Below are 21437 nucleotides of genomic sequence, written 5' to 3'. Positions count from 1 at the left end.
GTGCACCCCTTTGACCTGATCCCATCTATACTCTTTCTGAGAAAATTTCTCTTCAAAATTCGGCCCACAGCCAGGCGGTGGTGGGCGCACAGCCTTTAATCCCAGCACTCGGGAGGGCAGAGGCAGGCGGATCTCTGTGAGTTCGAGACCAGCCTGGTCTACAAGAGCTAGCTCCAGGACAGGCTCTAAAGCTGCAGAGAAACCCTGTCTTGAAAAACCAAAAAAAAAAAAAAAAAAAAAATTCGGCCCATATTTTGAGTTTCCTCATTATTGAATTTTGAGAATTTTTTAATATTCTGGGTATAAGTCATTTAGTGGACACAGAATTTGAAAATCTCTCCTACTTTACAGCATTCCTTTTTTATATTGTGGCAGTCTTTTCAGAGAAAGCTTGTTTTTTGGGTTTATCACAAGTGATCCACTTATTCATCTACAGATTACAATTTTATATACTATCTAAAACATATTTATAGAGTATGTATACATATTTTTTCAGCTAGGCATTGTGGCATGTGTCTGTAACCTCAGCCTTTGGGAGGCCAAAGTAAGAGAACCAAGAGTTTGAGGCCAGCCTGGGCTACATAGGGAGACCCTGTTCTACAATTTTGTTTTTCAGAAAAGTTATTTTGGTAATAATAAATCCTTGGCCTACCCATAAGATCAGTTTGCTGGTGTGTATGTGTGTGTGTGTGTGTGTGCACGCGCACGCGTGCATGTGGGTGTGCATATGTATGTATTTATGTGTGTGTACATGTGTGTGTGGGTGTGGGTGTGTATATGTGTGTGTGCATGTGTATGTATGTGTGTACATGTGTATGGATGCACACGCGTGTGTGTACATGTGTGTGTGCTGCACACAAGTGTGTGTACATGTGTGTGTGCACGTGTATGATGCATGTTAATGTGTAGATGCAGGCACGTGGAGTTCTGACTTCTGCCTTGAATACAAGGCTCTCAATGGAACAGAGAACTGAATTTCCATTATGCTTGATGGTCAGCAAACTCTCAGAATCCACTTGTGTCTGCCCCATAATGCCAGAGTTGTAGGTGCCTGCAGCAACCCCTAGCTTTTTACATGGTACTGGGGGTTCAAACTCAGGTCCTCATGATTGCAGAACAGGGGCTCTAATGCACTGACCCATCCATCATTCAAGCCCCAGTGTGTTAATTTTTATTAAAATCCTGCTTTTGTTTTGACTGGGATTGTATTGAGTAACAGATCCATTAGAAGGGAATAGAGAACTTAATGTTGTCAAGTCCTCCAACACATGTTCAGCATGCACCTCTTGGCAGTGTTTCCCTGTGTTCACATATTTTGACAGATGTATCCCCACACTTCTTCTTTCTTTCTTTCTTTCTTTCTTTCTTTCTTTCTTTCTTTCTTTCTTTCTTTCTTTCTGTCTCTCTTTCTTTTCTTTCTTTTCCTCTTCCTCCTCCTCTTCCTCCTCTTTCTTTTCTTTTTATTTTTATTTTTTTTACTTCTGATGCTATTGTCAGTAAGTCTATTTTAAATGTCTATTGTTCACTCTGAGGATTCCATCTTACACCTGTAAGAGTAGCCCAAGATCAAAAACATTGATGACAACTTATGCTGGAGAGGATAAAAGGAGCTCCTCTCCATTGCTGGTGGGAATGCAAACTGGTATAGCTGCTTTGGTTATCAGTATGATGATTTCTCAGAAAATTAGGAGAAACAACCTTCCTCAAGACCCAGCAATATCACTTTTGGGTATATACACAAAGGATGCTCAATCGTACCACAAGGACATGTGCTCAACTATGTTCATAGCAGCATTGTTTGTCATAGCCCCGCGACTGAAGAATGAATAAGAAAAATGTGCACACAGTAGAAAGAAATAACAACACCTTGAAATTTGCAGGCAAATGGATGGAGCTAGAAAACATCATATTGAGTGAGGTAACCCAGACCCAGAAAGACAATTATCACATGTACTCACTCATAAGTGGCTTTTAGAAGCTGTGATTATAGGCCTGTGTCACAAGGCCTAGCTTCTTTCTAGAACTTTTATAATTTTGTGTTTTATATTCAAGCCCATGGTCTACTTTGCATGTGCATGATCTATCTATATGCGCACGAAGATCAGCATTTAGGTTGAGGTTCCTCATTTTGCCTGTGGTTGGTCAGTTGTTCTGATTCTTTGTCGAAAAGGCGATCTTTCCTTCTCTGAACTGTTCTGAGCCTCTGTCTAGAAGCAGTCAGGAGGGGCTCGCTGGGTATTCCTGCAACTGTTCTAATGGTCTATGCAGCTGTTACTCCACCAAAGTCATGCTGTCTGCATCAGTACAGCTCCACACACACACACACACACACACACACACACACACGCACACGCACACTCACACACACACGCTCATGCACATGCACACACACACACACACACACACACACAAACATTAGCTACAGTGCTTTTCCCCTTTCATTATGGGTAGATGTTTTCCTGCTGTTCTGTATGCCTGATAATATTTGATTGGTTTCCAGACAATGTATGTATTTTGGTTTCCCTATCATTATCTGGGGGAGTTGTTCTATAATGCATGTGGTTAAGTTACTTGGAAACAGTTTCATCCTTCCGAGCCTTGTCCTCCAGATTTCTACTAAGGGAGCATGACCATTCTATGTACTCTACAAGTACCTACGGGAGAATGGGGTTTCCCATTCTCTCTGACCAATGCATCACTATTCCCAGCCTAGGGGGAACTCAGAGTACAGCTCCCTCCCATCCTCTGCCTGGTTCAGTCCTCAGACTCAGGTAGTCTCCTCTGTCTCAGTGTTAATCAGTTTCTGGTTTGTGCTCATAATATCTTGCTATGGTTCAAAGTCTCTTCCTGGGTCTACAAGAAGGCAAAAGAGCGACAACCCCACATTCCTCTGGCAGAGCCCTTGAGTAATCTTCCTCAGGCCAAGACTGGAGGGTTACGGAATACTTTCATTTACTCCCCTACCCCTCGCCCATCAGAGTGAATTGCCTCATCAGATGGTCACATGGTTACACCCCCTGAGAAGTTCGGAGGCAACTACTTAGCATCTGCAATTTTTTTTTTTTTAGTGTTTCTCACATATGTGCGTTTATACAGGAGTAGTTAAAAGTCATTCTATGTATGGCCTGGAGAAATGGCCCGGCCCAGTGATTATAAGCACTGGCTGTTCTTATAAAGGACACAGGTTCAAGTATTAGCAGCCACATGATGACTCACAACCATCTGAAGCCTTCTTCTGGCCTCCAAAGGGATCAGGCATGCAAGTGACATACAGACATACATGCAGGAAAACACCTATACACATTAAGTAATATATATTTTTGAAAAATTTTAAAAAGCCACTCTTTACATATGGATCCCTGGAATCCTTGTTTTTAAAGCAGACCCCTGAACTTTGAGAAAATGTTCCTAATTTTGAACTGAGGGGTGGTGTGGGACAATGGTCTGTATCCTGTCAATTATATTTTAAATAAATGCTGATTGGCCAGTAGCCAGGCAGGAAGTATAGGTGAGGTGACCAGGCAGGAAGTATAGGTGGGGCAATGAGAATTCTAGGAAGAGGAAAGTTCTTTCTGCAGTCCTGACCCAGCCACAGAAGAAGCAAGATGTGACTGCCTCGCCGAATAAGGTACCAAGCCATGTGGCTAACATAGGCAAGAATAATGGGCTAATATAAGTTATAAGAGTTAATAAGAAGCCTGAGCTAGTGGGCCAATCAGTTTATAACTAATATAGACCTCTGTGTGATTTCTTGGGACTGAGTGGTGATTAAACTGGATCCATAGACCTTCGTATTTTTGTGTATATTTGAAACTTCCTATCACAAAAAATAGACAAAAACAAAATGCATTAAGATTCTGAGGTCATTGTATCTATAGGACTTCCTGGCTTGTACCCATAACCACGAGGTCCACATCATCACAAGTATCCTGAGATCCTTGGGCCACATTTGGAGAAATACTGGTGCATCTCAATGTACCAGCCACTTAACAGTTTTGTATATGGCTGCCGTTTTCCCAAATTGGGGGCTGCCCCTGATCTCTGAGACTCAGATGAATACATGAACCATCTTCCTCAGTGCACCAAGTTCCCACCTGAATATCCTGGGGGATGAGATCCTTGCAGCCAAAATTATAAGCGCGGAACTCTCCTCCGGTCACAGAGGCCAGCTCCTTCAAGAACTCATTCGCAACCTCATCGTTGTAATTAAAGGAGATGGCATAGATGGGAATATTCTGGAAAAGTTTGACATGGTCCATCACCATTTCTGGTGGCTGAAATGACAAATAAGGAAAATGGGGAAGGGTAGAAGAATAAGAAAATTGTATCACATGACACACTCTTAGTATTTGCCATAGGCAGTCAAATTCTGAGGTTGGAATTGCTTACATGGTGAGCGACCTTTTGTCTATATGTTAGTTCACTTCCATATGTAAACTGCCTACTAAAGAGCATGGGGACCCAAAGGCCATGGTCTTGGCCCTCTGAACTCTCACTCTGTGGTAGGAAAAGGAACTTAGGAAAAACATTTGTCTAACAGAATCACCTCAACCTGAAACATACCTGTGCATGGAGACCATGCCAGCTAGGCTGTGGTCTAGGCTACAAGAGTACTGGGATGGAGCCCCATGTACATCCTGGTCACTGGGACCCCACACAGTGAGTGCCCAGTTTCCCAGTTTGGATTCCAAACATCTCTAGCAAAAGAGTAATTTCTGCTTTTGCCATGTTGTAGGCAATTTGCTTGTCAGAGATACAGGGAGAGAAAAAAGGAAGACCCCCCTCTTGTTAGACGTCTGTCCATGCACTGGGGACTTCTTTTAGGGCTTACGTTCCCAGCTCCTCCTTACAACCACTAGGTACTCCTTCCGAGCATCTTGTGGGGAAGCTTTGGAAGGAATGACGCCCCCACCTACTATCCATTCCTCTTGTCATTTTAAACCATAAAAACACTAGTTTTCTTTCCGTGATAGTAATATTGTCAGTTTAAAAAAAAGGCATCAAAATCATCAATAATAAGACAGTAAAATTTATCATTCACTGTTAGGAGTGGCCAAACCACCCAGTTCTGACTAATGAAACCCAGAAGTTCTCAGGGGGAGATTCCCTTTCTCAATAAAAAAAATAGACAGGAGTCTAATGTCCTTCTCCATTCCTGGGAAATGGACTCTCCTCCCAGAGCAGCTGTGACCACGAGGATGGAGCACATATTCAAAGATGTAGTGTGAAAACAAGAGGATGCCTGCTCTCTGGGATGCCGTGCGGGTCACTATAGAACTAGGCCGGCTACAGCTGGATTTCTCACCCCTGCAAAGGCAGCTCTCAGCCCGCCACCATTCGCCTGTGATACTGCCTTTCCCAGGTTTTCCCTCCAAGGGACACATAGCCAGCACCTCCATTTCATGGTGGAGAAACTGAGGTTCTGTATGGTTAAGTTTCCCCACGTCACCAAGTTCTCGGGTGGTAAAACCGGAGAACAGGAATGCCGGCAGAGATTTACTCCCCTAGAGGATGACAGAGATCGCCTCTTGACCACCATCAACTCACAGTACCATTGCTTACCTCCCAGGAAAGAATTCCCCTGCCATTTTCTCCCCATTACAGCCCAACTAGTGCCTTTAGAAACTGTCCCCAGCTGTCCCAGGACGCTCCCTTGTGTTCTCGGTGTTACAAATTCCTCTCTGATAGTCCTTCAACCAGTTCCATCTTCTACCTGTGGTTCTTGCCCTTTACCCTTTAACCTTGCCTCATCCTTTTTTCCCATGAAGCCCTGGGGGAAAGGGTGATGAACGAGCGGGGACTGTACTCAGAGCTAGCTGGCCTCCTCAGGACGCGTCTGTTTAAATGGTCCCCAGAGACTGAGCTTGTGTAAGCCATCACTCAACCATCCCCTCAGTCTATTTATAGCCTTGAGTCCATGCTTACTCATAAATGCATTTCGTCTGACCATCAGCTGGTTTACATCAATTCAACATAACCAACAAGCTGCGCCCCTGTTTCTCTTGCCAACTACAAGGCCTGAGAGAACCGCGCCACCCTGCCTGCTCCCGGCTCAGCTCCCCTTTCTGAGGGCTTCCTAGATGTTAGCAGGCTTCCCCTGACATCTTTCTACAACCTTCCGAGGTAGGGATGCGGGCTTTCCTTCTTACTAAAAACACCCAGCTTCTGCTCCTTGACTCTACACACCAGACAAGAGGCAGGACCTCCTCATTTGGGTCATCAAATAAACGGAGTCAGCAAGGGCCACTCTTACATTGACTTACAGCTGATACACCTGAGAGGGGAAGAAAAACAACAGCGTTATAGTTCCAGCTGCATGCTGGGAACCATAGCGGGCGCCTCCACCTCGTTAGCTACATGACATCATGCATTTATTTGCTCATTCCCTCCCTCTCGTTCCATTAAAAGCTTCATCGAAAGTCAGCCCCTTCTCCATCTTGCTCACTCTTGTAGCTTCAGGCTGAGAAGAGAAGCCCTGGTACTCAGTCAATGTTTATGGAGTTCATTTATGGAAATACCGTATCATTTGTTTTCTCAGGACAACCCCGCGAGGAAGGAGGACTAGCCTTAAAGTACAGATGAGGAAATGCCAGTTGAAGGACTCTTGTCTAAGGATGCTCTGATGGACAGTGTTTGGGGTCAGTTTCTTAACCCAGGTTTCCAACTCCAAGCTATTCTATCCCGTTAGAGAGCACATTAGAGCAAGATAGCCCACCCCCTGCACCCAGCCCCGAACCCCACAATACTAAACCCACACGGTGTTCCAGCGGCCCCCTGTGGCATTAAAGAGCTGGGGAGAGAGATGGCATGCTCTAGACTGGAAAGCAAAACTCCACGCAATGCAACAGCCATTCCTATCTGCCTGCTGAGGAATGGCCTCAGCTGATTTACAACCCTCAGAACACCGCAGAGGAAGACTCTGAAGGTCAGCATCAAGCTCTTCCCACAACAGCCTGGCTTGCTCTGACTCTCCACAGAGGCTTCCTGACAGGGTCCTCTGGGCTGTGGCGTGGAGGAGTCATAGTTTCTCACACTCCTGTGGAAGCGTAAGAAGCTTTTCTCATCCCAGGGACTCTTTCCAGCTCTCTCCAGTTCCTCAGAGAAGGCTGAGCAAGGTGTGCAGCTAACTCTCCATCATCAGCCAGGGCAGCGGCCGGAAAGTGGGACCCTGGGTTTCCTTGCTACCTGTGACTTCCCCATCCTTAGACTCCATAGGCCTGTGCTAGGCTTTATCCATTATTCTCATCTTAGAAGGATGCAAAAAGTATTCGTCACGTCCACTTGGAAAGACTTTGACTTGAAGGAGTCCTAAAATAACCATAGCCAGAGCTGGACTAGACTTTGCCCACACCCACCCAAGTACAATTGTGTAATGGGACCCTTTTACTTATGAAGACTGACATTTCTAAAATTCTTGGAGCAGGATGAGTTTTAAAGTGTGTCACCTTCTAATGCTGGCTTGATCATGAAACGAATGGTAAGCAGATGCCGGTGGATCTAGATTGTCCACGTGGTCGTCCAACAAGGAAACACTGCTGAGCGTTCTGACTCGCACTGGCCCTACACAGTGAGCTTCCTCAAAGGTGGTGGAACTGACAAACGAGAATGAACCGACCCCCATTCCCACTCCAAGCCTCCCCCCTCCACCAGCTAAACTCATAGGAAGAATGTCCTGATAGAGCCAGGGGCTCTTGGGCCAGTGTTAGGTTAAACTTGTTATCACTACTGAAACCATGGAGACTTGGTGGGGCTCCTTAACATATTTTACACAGAACACAAATATCTGATATCCATTTGCTTTGTTGACAGAATCTGTGGAAGAGACTCGCATGTGAAAAGGTGAACACGAACACCAAACACTTGAACGCATTTATAGGTTAGGTTTTGGGTAATCGTCATTCTTGGGACTCTGACCATCACCTACCTCCTCAGTGCTTCATGTTCAAATGAACCACAATCTCTCTCAGAAAAGCTACTCGTCTTTAGAAAGCTACATGAATGTATTTGGATATACTGATGTGAGATTTCAGAACCCTGGAATGCTATACTGTGAGAAACCCTGAGCTACTGAACTATCCTCGTATTTCTTGGGGCTTCTGGACATCCATGTAGCCCAAGTATACAAATAATATGCTCACAAGAACCCCAACCCTGTCTGCTCTTAATTGAAACTTTGCTTGGGTTAGTCATATCAAGATGAGCCAGGAAGCAGCTAACCCCTTGCTAACCTCCTTTGCCTTCTCCTCTCCCCCACTGCCTGCTACCAAACAGGGCACCAAGTCCCACTGACTCTAAAGGAAGTCCCTTCCTCCCCAGTTCTCCTGCTGCCAGCGGACGCTGCTTACAGGCCCTCATCGAGGTCCCAGCAGAAGCTCTGGCATAGTTGGCATGTCCCTGGCATTATCGGGGCATCCATGCTTCCAAACTAGGGAGGGTGATAAATTCTGTTCTATGAAAGGGTCTCCACTGTGGTGACCTTCTAACCCCAACACAACATCCCCCGCAACAACACGTGCACACTTCCATCATGCCCTGATTGTTTCTACTAAGCATTGACCCTCATGCCCACCCTTCCTGTACCTTCCCACCTAGGACAATTCGGCTTTCTCTGTTCAGAAAGTTCTTTCTCTTCTTCTCAGACACAGCACGAATGCCCCCCTCTACTTAGAGAACCCTCCCTGGTTTTCTGCCCATCTTGTGTAGCTAAATCCATCCCTCTGTGCTGCTAGACATAGACCAGACAATCTCAGCCTCTGGATTGTATCAAAATAGACTGTATACATCTAACGCATTCCCTAAAGGTAAACTTCCCTAAGGCGAGGATCAGTCAAACCTTGGCACCACCCAGGACACACATGAGAGTGACAGACTGCTTCTGAATAGAAACCACAATGAAGTTGACAGGGAAAGCCTTCCAAATTAAATTTCCCTGAAATGCCACTTCTCTGCTATGAATCTAATGCAGTAGTAAAATCCGGTGGCTTTAGTATTTAATCCCTGAGTCATTTGACACGGCATTTTAGAACAGGCAGTCTACACATATAAACATCTTCTGAGGCAGGATACATGTTGATACTAATTCACCTTAGCAGTCAATTTACATTGTGCCGGCCTGGAAAATCCTCATATTTACTTAAACGCCGGGAGTCCTCGTCTTTCATTCACAAAGCTCGAAAGAAACAAAACAGACTCTTCTAAAACGTCTCAAATATTTTCCAGGCAGGCTAAACAAAGCCAAGAGTGTCTCAGTTGAAAGGCCTGCTTTTGTTTAAGTGAGGGTGAAGCTAAAATTAGGAATAGAACCAAGGGCGCGGCCCAGTGACATGTTTAGATTTGAGTCCTCAAAGGAAAGAAATGGAAGGCAGTCTCGGCGGTCCTACTGTGTCATAAAACATAAGCCAGGGTGCCATGGAATGCAGCGTCTCCTTCCCTGGCGTGGCCTCCAGGCCTGTGAAGATGGGTCACACTGAACATAAAACATTCACCACCATCACAATGCCCATAAATGTTCCTCAGTTGTAGAAGACAGGGCTGCCCCTTGGTGTCTTGTCTTACCTCAGTTCTGACTTCCCCTATGCCAGGGACATACCTCTCGATGTCCTCTTGTTGGGGTGGTGCTGGGGGCTCTGGATATTGAACCTAGAAGCCTCTTGAATGCTTAGGCAAGTACTCAACCCTGAGCTATACCCTTAACCCTCTTTTGAAGAATTTTTCAAAACAAAATTTTGAGACGGGGGTCTTGCTAAGTTGCTTATGCTGGTATTAAACTCGTTCTATAACCAAGCAGCTGTTGAAATTGTCATTCTCCTGCCTCGGCCTCCTATTTAAGTGGGATGACAGGTTTGAGTCACCAAGATCAGCTTCTCTGCCTTGTGATGTCACCCCCTCCTCTCGGCATTCCCTTCCACGGCATCTTCAACTGGTATTCTTTAGTTGTTTTAGTGAGTACCTGATCGGGTCTCCCATCCGTCAAAAGGTAGATGGTTTCTGTTTCTTTGTCGGCAAAAGCAATTTTCAGGGCGTTCAGGGTATTTGTGGAACTTCCAGCCTATGGGGGAAGAAAAGAGACAGTCGGGGGGAGCAAAAAAGGCATCTGAAATAAGAGACAAAATTTCATTGAGAAAATGACTTAAGACCAGGGATTTCCAAAAACCAAATTCCCAGGTGTGCCATCAGAGTCTCTAGTCAGGTAGTTCAAGATCTGCTATGAGCCAAGGCTGTGGGTTTCCTGTCTTGACAACCGGAGTCTTAATGCAATTTTCATCTGTGTTTTTTGTGTGAGATACTCACTCAGTTAAGGATGGCTTTGCTGTCAGCAGAGCTGGATCAAGCCGCCTGAATGCATCCTGGTTGGGATCATGTTTGTTTCAACTCAGGATTTGTTTGTGCCACCCAGATTTCGGCAAACTTGAGTGTGGTCTTATTGCTGGCCTAATGATGAACACACAAATGTTTCTAGCATAAATCCAACCCACAAAGGTTAGGGTGGAACACTGACCCTAAATTGCATGACATATTATTGGATCTTATGTGAATGCATGGGGTCCTGATGCTCTGCTTTGTGTATGATGAAAATAAACCGACATAGCAGGCAGCCTGGATCTATGGGTTCCATACTCTGGGGAGTCAATTAACCATGTTAAAAATATTTAGGAACAAAATTACACAGACACTCAATATCGAAAAAAATTCATTATTCCCCAAGTAATATATTATTGTAAGCATTCACCATACTATTTTACATATATACTATATACAGCACTATATTATGTTACAAACATGTAACTTGAAGATGATTGAAAGAGATATAAAAGGATATGCATAGTTCATATGCAAACATGCTCTATTTTATATTAGCAACATCTGTCAATTTGGGTATTCGTGGGGAGGAGGGTGATCCTAGGACCACTTCCCCATGGCTACTGAAGGCTAAATGTATAAATTAAAATCATAATCAATCAAAGAGAAAGATTATGATTAATTTTCTCTCTTACATATAACATTAATCATAACACCACCACAATTCTTTGTACAAAAAAGAAAAAAGATAAACATTGCATGTCAACCTATCAAATAATGATAGGTTTTAACAATGTCACCAAACACATCAAACAATTATAATTAGAAAAAATCTCATGACTCAGTTTAGCATGGGAAGAAATCAAATAAATTAGATTTGCTGAAGTGCACTTGATTTAACACACAAAAAATGAGCCTTACCAAGAAATAATCTTTGTCCAGTAAGACACATGGAACTTCAAGATTTCCAAAGCCTACTTAAGCCATCCCTGCATCTCAGACCCAGGGTATCAATTCAGCCAGACTTGTAAGCTACAAAAACAATCGTGATAGATCCAAGCAAGAAGAATTTATGCAAAGGGCATCTGGATAGCCTGCAGTCTTCGCATCTGGCAGGAAAGCCTAGCTTGGGACCTCACATCATGGAGCGGGGGTCCCCAGTCCTGCTGCAAGCCTACTTGGCAGGAGCCCCACTGCCACACCACCAGTACACCAGATGCTGTGGTTAGCCACACCCAAACAGGGAACTGTCGCCACGAGGTGGACCAGCAGCCCACTGCCTCTGCCACCCAAGAAGCTTTGCCAGACTGCACATGCCACCACTGTCATGGCGGGTAGACCCACCATCTGAAGTCACTGACTCTCAACTCAAACCCAGGGAGGATACTCTGAGGTTGTGTGCCTGCGCCTTCGTACTTCCTCCTGAGTTGAACGGAGGCCAGCGTTTCCACTTCCATATGGTGAACAGGTCCTACCGCCCTTATTGGAATCAGGATGAGAAGATGGAGACGGGTAGCCAAAGGAATGGGAATATCCAACTCATACTCAAATCTTGTCAAGCTTCGCTGTGGGCCTTGAATGCCCTTTCTGCTAGCAGCTGCTTAAACCCAGACACAGGTGGAGGCTGCTATGACTCCTCCCACGCAGTTTCTCTCCCCTGGGCCTCTTCCAGCAGCCTCCACTAACTTTCCATGGGTAATAATAAGCACCCAATACTCTCGCCATGCATCTTGCTGGGACTCAAACACAACTGACCGGACCAGGCCAACACTGTCTGGAGAGGGCTTCCTAGGGCAATACTGAGAGCCAGGAAACACATCCCAGCTCTGTGCTAATATTGCTCTAGTGATGCCCAGCACAGGCTGCGTTACTCTAGCTGAGTGCATAGCTAAAGATGCCTCCAGGTGGGGCTGGCATGGAAGGCTACTAAAAGATGAACGGATGAGCAGGCAAAACAGAAGCCCCACTTCCTGTTTTGTTCAGGATAGGATAAGTAATTTTATCACTAAAGCGTCCACATGAGGCAAACTGTTGGGAAAGTCGTGGCAGTGCTGAAGGTAATAGAAAAATCTGCTGAGTATATTCTGGGCTAGGCACGTACAGCTCCTGCATTTTTACCCCTAGCAATTTCTATTCTCGCGTCCCCAGAAGGTCACCCACCAGAAACAGGCAACCCAGGGATTTGCCTTGCACCCCTGTGATAGCGCCAAGCGGGTACTGAATGGGGGTCCTAGCAGCATGAGGGGGCTCTGAAAACTAAATTATCAGTGTAGCAAAAACCCACAAATGTAAGCCAGATTGAACAGGCTAAACCTAAATACGGTGTCTGCTGGCTAAATGAGAAGACTTCAATGGGATTAGCGCCTCCTGACATAATAATAAAACTTTCCCCGAATGCAATAAAGAAAAACCACTCATTATACAAAGAGGTATAATGTCTGAGGAAAGTGGTCCAACTGATGCCCTCAGAGATCTCTGAGACAATAAAGCAAATAGAACATTAATACTGTAAGAGTTCCAGAAAAAGAGAGAGGGGAGAGTGAGGAATTTAAAAATATTTTTTTTTAAAAAAAAAAAGAATAGCCTTAAAAAAAAATCCTCAAGGGGCTCGAGAGATGGCTTGGGGCTTATAAGTGTGTACTGTTCTTGCAGATGACCCAAATTTATTTCCCAGCACCCTCACTGGGTGGCTCACAACAGTTTAAGAAGCTTTCATGCCAATAATGATTGTATATAGAGGAGTCAGCTCCGTTACACTTTTAGTATGTGTGGAGCATACAGGATGTAAACTGACATCAGGCTTGCTCCCTTGAAGCCAGAGCACATCAAACCAGGAGCTGTGATGCCTCTGACCATGCGGGCATCACATTTACGTGCATAATTCCACATAATACATATATACGTAAACATAATTTAAAATAATAAAAATTTAAAAATCCTCAAATTTGCAGAAATTAGAAAAACTGCAACTCAAGAAGCTGAGAAAAACACCAATTAGGTTTTAAAATCTGTGAAAAATCATAGCTAGATACATTGTATGCAAATTTCTGAAAATTAAAGAAACGAAACTAACTCCCTAAGAACAGCCAAAGAGAAATAGCATATTACAGTACCCATTAAAGAATTCCAATTTGGGTGGCAGCCACTTCTCATCTGAAACCACAGAGACAAAAGGAAGCGACCCAACTTTCTTGGGGCGTTGAAAGAAATGAATCTCCCGTCATAACTCACATCTGGTGGGAACATCTACTCAGGCCTGATGTGAGATTCTGTTGCTGGGAGTCTCATCTTTAAAGGGCAGCTAATGGAAGCTTACGACTCAAAAGAAACGGTAACAGAAACTCAAGCCCTGAACATGGAAGTCATCAGAGAAGACCATCCTTCACTCCCCAAAGCTCCCAAGTCATGTGTTACAGTTTAAGAAGCTTTCATGCCAATAATGATTGGATACAGAGGAGTCATCTCCGTTACACATTTCGTATGTATGGAGCATACAGGGTGCAAATTAACATCAGGCTTGCTCCCTTGAAGTCAGAATACATCAGATCAGGAGCTGTGATAAATGACAGCTTTGCGTATGGAAAGCCCTAGAACACCATAGGAAGTGCTACAGTAAAAAGTGAAATGAAGAGTTAAAACAGAACACTAAAAGTGCCCAAAGGACCCACAAGAAGGCAAGAGAAACAATGAAACAAGAGATTCCACAGTAAGCAAATAACCAAATGATAGACACTAGCCTTAGATATCAATAATACCTACACCGTCTTACTATTCCATTACTTGACAGGGATCGGAGAACTTACAAAATCTTGAGCAGATCCCTTAACATCTACAAGAAAAGCCATGTCAAATAGAGAAACATGGCTAAGCTGGAGATCAAAGGACGAAAGTGATACAATGTCATAAAAGTCTTTTAAGCAAGAATGGCAATGTTAACCTCACACTTTAGGTTGGGGGGTGGACTTGTTGTTTTTTGTTTGGAGCATTATTTTTGCTTTTGAGACTAGGCCTTGTTAGGTAGATAAGAAGGCTTCCAACTCATTATCCTCCTGCCTCTACCTCCTAAGTGCTGGGGTATGCATGTCCTACAAAGCCTGACTCACTCTATGCTTTAGAGCAGTGAAAATTACTAGGGACCAAAGAGCACAGTAAATAATGACTGAAGGCTCAGTCTACAAAGACACCAGCTCTAAATACTTAAGTGCCAAACAATAGTTTCAAAACACACAAAGCAAAATTTGATGAAGTTGAAAAAGAAAAAAATAGGAAAATGACCAATGATGGTTATTTTCTTTAATAGCCAGAACTGTGGGAGCCATTTTCTTTAAATTTCAGTGCTTTGCTAAATTTTCCATAATTTCTAGTAAATTTTCCATTTTAATGAAACATTTTACAAATTTAAAAATAATTTAAATCATGCCAAGTTTGCCTTCAGTCATCATGGAATCAAAATTAATAACAGAAAAACAACTTGAAAATTACCACATACTTGGAAGTCAAACAATAAGTTTTAAATAATTGATGGTTCAAAAAATGAAAACACAAAACTTTAAGACTAACTAGAAATTATGGAAAATTAAGTAAAACACTTAAACCTATAGAATGTAGCTACTACCATACTGGTGGGAAAATTTGTGCCCATGGTATTTTACGTTGGAACAATGGAAACACCTCCAAAAGCAAGCTGTACTACTGACTAAAGAACCTTCAACAAGAAGAGCAATGTCCACTCAGAGCAAGAAGAAATAAAGAAGAGATAGAGGAGCAGAATCAGAGAGATTCAACAGTCCAGAGATACAGAAAACTAACAACAACAGGATGGCTGTTTTTAAAACTGGGGACAGTGATGCCTGCTATAATCTTGGCTCTTGGGAAGCTAATGGGAAGCTGGATTTGGGCCAACCTTGGCTACACAACAAGAGACTGCCTCAGAAGAAGTAAGGCATGGTGGCATACACCTGTATTCCCAGCTAAAGAGACTGAGACAGGAAGATCTCAAGTTCAAGGCCAGCCTAGGCAACTTAGCAACCCTAACCCCAAACCAAAGATTCTAAAAGGGCAAAGGATGGAGTTCACTGAGAACACTTGCCTGGCATGTTCCGATGTTCTGATTCAATTCCCAGTGTCACAAAACAAATAAAAATCAAAAATCTGAAGAATGTTCTAGAAAATATCAATCAGTGTTCTACAAAAGTGTCAAGATCATTCATGTCCAAGGAAGAATAAGAAGCTTTCTCCTACTGGGAGACCAGGGAGATAGTGCAGTTGTTTAAGTGGAAAATCTGATGGGCACTGACTAAGCTGAGCTACCGTTCTGTTAATAGTACCAGTGTGAGCGGAGCAGAAGCCACGGATGCTCTCACCCAGTAAGAATAAGTGTGTAATACCTCGGTGGACAGTGAGCGCTCCGTTAACAACAGACCTCCCATTCCTGGTAGTGTATAAAAAGAAGAGAACATTGGTAATACTGGAAACTTAACAAGTTGAGTATGGCCTTGACACTCTACCCAGGATAAGGTGGCCAATTACTTAAAAATATTATCTTTTTATTCAACATACTGCCTTCTTTTTCCATCTTAAAAACAACCCCTATAAAGAACTTGGGATGTTCCAGTGTCTGCCTGGGCCTGCTTTGATCAGTCCAGATTCAGGGAGTTCAGTAATGTCTGCTGTGGCTGCTGGGCAAATCTAGGACTCTATACTCAAGCAGTAAGCTATTTTAAGCAACTTTTTAACAGCCCTGTCTCAGATATATAACTGTCTCTCAAATATCTGGAATGCCATATGGTTCTGGAATATATTCAAGATTAAGAGAAGCTCAAGGCAAGAGAAAATTCTAAAAGAAGAAAGTCCTTCCCGGTAGCCCTTGTGACAAGAAATAACAGCTTTCCAGTGTCCAGGAAAAATGCAGACCTAAGAAATGACTTCACCGTCTCCCTGGGTCCTCCTCCTCTCTCTTCTTGCTCTCAGCTTTAGATACTCAGACTGTACTGTCTCCAGGAGTTCATTGCTTCTGAACAAAGTTCAGTAGGAACAGCTGTGTGGCCCCCCTCAGAGCCTTTGAAATGCTGATGTCAAATGGGACAGATCTGAAGGCCTGAGCACCCAAAATATTATCTGCTGAAATCTGTTTTCATCAAGAGGCTGCAACCTGAGCCCAGGAAAGATTTGGAAAGAGAGCTACCTCGCCTTGTCCAAGGGTTATACACCCACAAATCCAACCAACTGTGGAATGAGTACACATGCATGTGCGTACACACACACACACACACACACACACACACACACACACACGTAGTACGATTAATAAAAACCCAGAGACAGAAACTGAGGTTCAACCTGAAGGTCAGAAAAGCAAAACAGCCAGCCATGGGCTCTTACCTCTACCTCAGTTCAAAATGGCGATCCTGCCTCCAGGAATCTCAGAATGAGACTGTGTCTGAGAACTGCCTCCTCCTGTCTTAATTCCTCTCCAGGGCTGGGATTAAAGGCGTGCACCACTACTGCCCAGTTTCTATGGCAAACTAGTGCTGTTACTGGGATTAAAAGTGTGTGTCACCACTGCCTGGTTTATAAGGCTGACCAGTGCGGCTGTTTTACTCTCTGAACTTCAGGCAAGCTTTATTTATTAAATGAAATATCACTACACACCCCCATGCTCATTCGCACAGGCTTGTGCACTTTTGATTGATTGTGTCTGGGCTTGGGGAGATGGCTCAATGGGTAAACCCCTTGCTATGTAAATGATGAGTATCTGAGTTTGAATGCCCAGAACTCATGTAAAAGCTGGGTGCAAGCGTGTGCATCTGTAATTCCAGCACTCCTACCGTAAAATGAAAGGCAGAGAATTCCCAGAATCCCATGGGATAGCTACCCTGGTAGACGGAAGCAGCAAATAACAAAGAGGTCTTGTCTAAAACAAGGCAGAAGATGTGGGCCAATGCACAAGGCTGTTCTCTGGCCTCCACAAGCTCATGTATGCCTGCATTCATATGCACAAATCTGAAGATACACACATATAACATACACACTATGTGTAAATACACATACATAAAAGATGATCTGTTTGGACCTATACAGGCTTTTTCCCATTTTTATTATTTAAATGATACAGTATAATACTCATCACTTGCACTGGGAGCTGTGAGTTTGTGTGGAGATAATTTTTGGCACATGGGGGGGTTGTGTGGGCTGAGAATCTCACAGCATTTAGGGATTTGAGCATCTGTGGCTCTCATAGGATGCGGGGGAGGTCCTGGAACCAGGCTCCCATGGATACCAAGGGATGATGACTATAAATAGATGTTTATGTAGATGTTAAGATCTGACTAATGAGATTGAATGCATGTGACCTTTGCAGCCAAATAACTGCCCATGTATAGACACTGCCTTTCTTGGAGCTCAATCCATTTCTCGACAACTCCTAGCCGATGAGTGAACTCACTACCATGAGACACTCTCAGACCTCTCCCAGCCTAGACATTTTACCTTAATGTCTCTAATCCACGACTCAGCCTGTTCCAAATGATCTTCATTGATTTCAGCAAGTTTTTCCCGCCAAGCAGTAGCCTGACCATCAAACGCCACAAAATTGAATTTACGCTTGTATCTCAACTGTTCCTGGAAGAAACAATTATTATTTAGCCATAAAGCCATTCAAATGTCAGCAAAGCTGAAGTGAATCTCCAGGATATCCATTTTTAGCTCTAGAAGCTAGCTGAGAATTGTGTGCAATTGAAAAAAAAAAACTGTTTCTGCTGCAAAAGGCATTTGAGCCAAATTTATAGAGTTTGGATGTTTGGCCTCTACAGATGTTATATATGAATGTACTGCTAGTATTATATGCTACCTACATATATGTAGGTAATATTGTACTGTAACATTAAATACTGGCTTTGACACTGACACTAATGTAATGTTGAATAGCATGCTAATAAAGAAAGAATATTCAAAATGTCATCATTTTGGTCACTACCTCTTGGGTAAGGCTTTTTTTTTTTTTTTGGTACAGACATATTCGCTTGTCTTTCATCAGCCTACACCGTGCCGCCAGCCCCCACCCCAGAAGCTGGTTATATTTTGTATTTCTTAAACACTCTACACTCTCAGCACAACAGACTCATGACAATATTGTGAGACCTAGTTACTATAGAAACTGGATTCAGAAAGCAACCTGCTTCCAAGAAAATGATTCAGGGGCAGCCCAGGTGAGTGGGACAGAAACGGGGTGCCCCCGTCACAGGCCTACCCTCTTCCCATCTACAACTTTGGGGCCGGTGCACACAGCTTCCCTAATAGACATAGGAAAGTTAAAAATTCAAGATAATAAAAAATCTGGGAAACAACAGAGGTTTCTGTGTATCATAGGTTAGAGACAACTCCAGGCGGAAAGTATAGACACACACCTACGTGACCCAGGGGTGATGGCGACAGAAAGGACCCAATCAGAGGACAGGTCTGATTGCCAGGGGGCACTGAGAGAGTTCTAGAATAGCAGAGGGGGGCACATTTCTGGACTGGCTTTCTTAGGAACCCTGCAGTGCAGCGTGGCCCTGCCCACTGCCCAGAGCCACTCCAGACAAGGACTACCGAAAGCGTGTTTATGAGACACCAGCCCAAGCACAAGCCCGTGACACTCCCACCTCACCCGTATGAGCCGGATGATCTTATCCTTCACCAGGTCCAGTTTGCTCTTCATTGAGTGAGATGTATCAATGAGGAGGTAGACGCAATCTCCACACACTTTTCCAAAGATGACTCGACTCCCATCTTGCAGCCACTTAATCCTAGACAGGAAAGAATATCAAAGTAAACAGAGTCTATGGACAAGATCGTCTTCATCGGAACACAGGGCTACAGAACCGGAACTCTGCCACATTGTTTGTACCTGATCTTTGATGAACGAATTCTTGACTTTCAGGTTTTAGGTTTTTTGTTTGTTTGTTTGTTTTTCTGTACAAAAAAAAAAAAACCCAAAACCCCCTGCATTTGAGGCTGGAGAAACGGCTCAACACTTAAGATCACTTGCAGCTCTTGCAGAGGATTGATAAAATTCAGATCCCAGCATCCACTTTAGGCAGCTCGCAATTACCCATAACTCCAGCTCAGGGGGACCCAATACTCTCTTCTGGTTCCTGAAGGAACTCTCACGTGCACACACACACACACACACACACACACACACACACCCCCACACACACACCACCCCACACCAACACACACGCCCCCTCACGCACACACACACACCACACACACACACGCACAAACACACACACACCACACACACACAAACACACACACACCACACACACACACCACACACACACACCACACACACACACGCACACACACACACACACCACACACACACACACCACACACACACACAAACACACACACACCACACACACACACACACACCCACACACACACACACACACACACACACACACCACAAATAAAAAGAAATAATTTTGCATTTCAGCTGCACTCTTATCAGGCCCCTCCCCTTCCCATCACCAATTCAAGCAGAACAAAACAAAGAAAATCAATATGACAGAAAAATAGCTGCAAAGAGGGCCATGAGCAAATAGCTTCCAGATCGCTACTGTGTGGAAGGCTCTCAGCGATGACTCAAGAGGTCCCGAAATCATCTCGCTCCTGAAGCCTGTGGGGTCTGTGGATTGGCCTGAGTGACTTGGGGCCCTGAACCAACTAAGTACCAGGTGGTTGCATGCACAGGGCTGCTGCTGTGGTCAACACTTGAGAGTTCATCACAGGATGCATTGAAGCTCATGGCTTCAGGAAAAGCCTTGCAGTGAGTGCTGGGGGAAGAGGATAGAGAAAATGTCTTATCGAATGGAGTTCAGCAAGTCTTAGGCAACTGGGATTTGTAGGGCAAAATGCCAACCGGCATTTAATGAAGAGGAAGGTAGGGAGACTGGGAGGGATACGGAGCAGGTGGTGGGAGAGTCATACTCCAGATCTGCAGGGTGCCCTAGTGGTCCGGGTGAAGCAATGATCAGGGCATGTGTGTGAAGAAATTACAGAAGTCAAGGAGAAAAGCCATCCAAGAGCACTCACTGGAGCGTACACACCTGAGAACAGCAGCTCATTCCCCAGCAGTCAGGGAAGAGTGTCAAGTGGAATTCTCACAATGCTGCTACCTCGCTAGTAAAGCCAAGTCAGCCCTAGGATAAAGACTACTGTGGGCTTAATTAAACCTGTGTAACTTAAAATATGGCTTAGACGCAAACTGGGTCTAACCCATTTAACACGCTTACAAAATACATATAAAAATGCAATCAAGTCTATTATACAACAGTGTAAAAATTCAAAATGCCTGGAATCCAGAAGAAAAGAGAAAGTGACTCCTGGCATACCAAGAAGCAGGAAAATATCCACGATTAGTGAAAATCTGATCAACAGAGCCCCAAGCAACCCAGACACTAGAATTAGCTGTAAAGAAAAGGGTGCTGCACGGTCACTACAAATGTATTTCACATGTTCAGGAACAGACCCAGAAGAGAAATGGGAGACATAAATGGGAGGAAGTGGAAAGAATGTCAGAGACAGCGAACAGAGAAGAGTACTGAGAAACGCTGAGTCCTAGACAAGATGTAGTGCCGTTTTCCTGAGCTCAGAGCAGCTGCGGTTACCTTTACAGGATCTGCATAAAGCCAAGTCAGTTAGAAGAATCCAAGCTAGGGTGGGGTGGCGCTCCGAGGCTCCAGGAGAGCACTTGCTGTGGAACTATGGGTAGTTTATTGCTGATGGGGTGGGGGACTTTCTCTTTTTGAGCGTGTTCTCGCTGGCAGGTTTCCTACACTGCAGTGTATGGCCCCATGCCCGTTCACATAGGGACAGCACTAACTGGTCTTAGTAGTTACAAAGAAGGAGAAGAGAAAAGAAGAGAAGTCAATGATGGGGACAGTGGCATAAAGCATGGCCGTGTTTGGGGGAACTGGAGGAGGAAATTTCTATTTCTTTACATATATGTAATGGAATTCTTAAGTATAAATACAAATTATAATAAATAATAAAATGTAAAAGACCCTAAGTGGGACACCTAGAGAGACACATCTGAACTGGAAAAGTGGATTATATAGCGTTCATAGTAAGATATATATATATATATA

The 21437-nt window shown here is 44.0% G+C and overlaps 1 protein-coding gene across 1 annotated transcript in view; it reads right to left on the bottom strand.

The window, feature by feature from the left end:
• The window catches only part of Vwa3b (von Willebrand factor A domain containing 3B), a 182890-nt gene that overhangs the window by 61263 nt on the left and 100190 nt on the right, over positions 1-21437 (bottom strand). The window contains exons 10-13 of the mRNA XM_038343822.2: positions 18947-19085; positions 17788-17919; positions 9950-10048; positions 4095-4274 (exon numbers count right to left, since the gene is read on the bottom strand). Coding sequence (XP_038199750.2) covers positions 4095-4274; positions 9950-10048; positions 17788-17919; positions 18947-19085 — 550 coding nt within the window. The remainder of the gene's footprint in view (positions 1-4094; positions 4275-9949; positions 10049-17787; positions 17920-18946; positions 19086-21437) is intronic.

Source organism: Arvicola amphibius, chromosome 9 (assembly GCF_903992535.2).
Source record: "Arvicola amphibius chromosome 9, mArvAmp1.2, whole genome shotgun sequence".
NCBI classification, from domain to species: domain Eukaryota; kingdom Metazoa; phylum Chordata; class Mammalia; order Rodentia; family Cricetidae; genus Arvicola; species Arvicola amphibius.
This window is presented reverse-complemented; position numbering and strand designations above follow the sequence as displayed.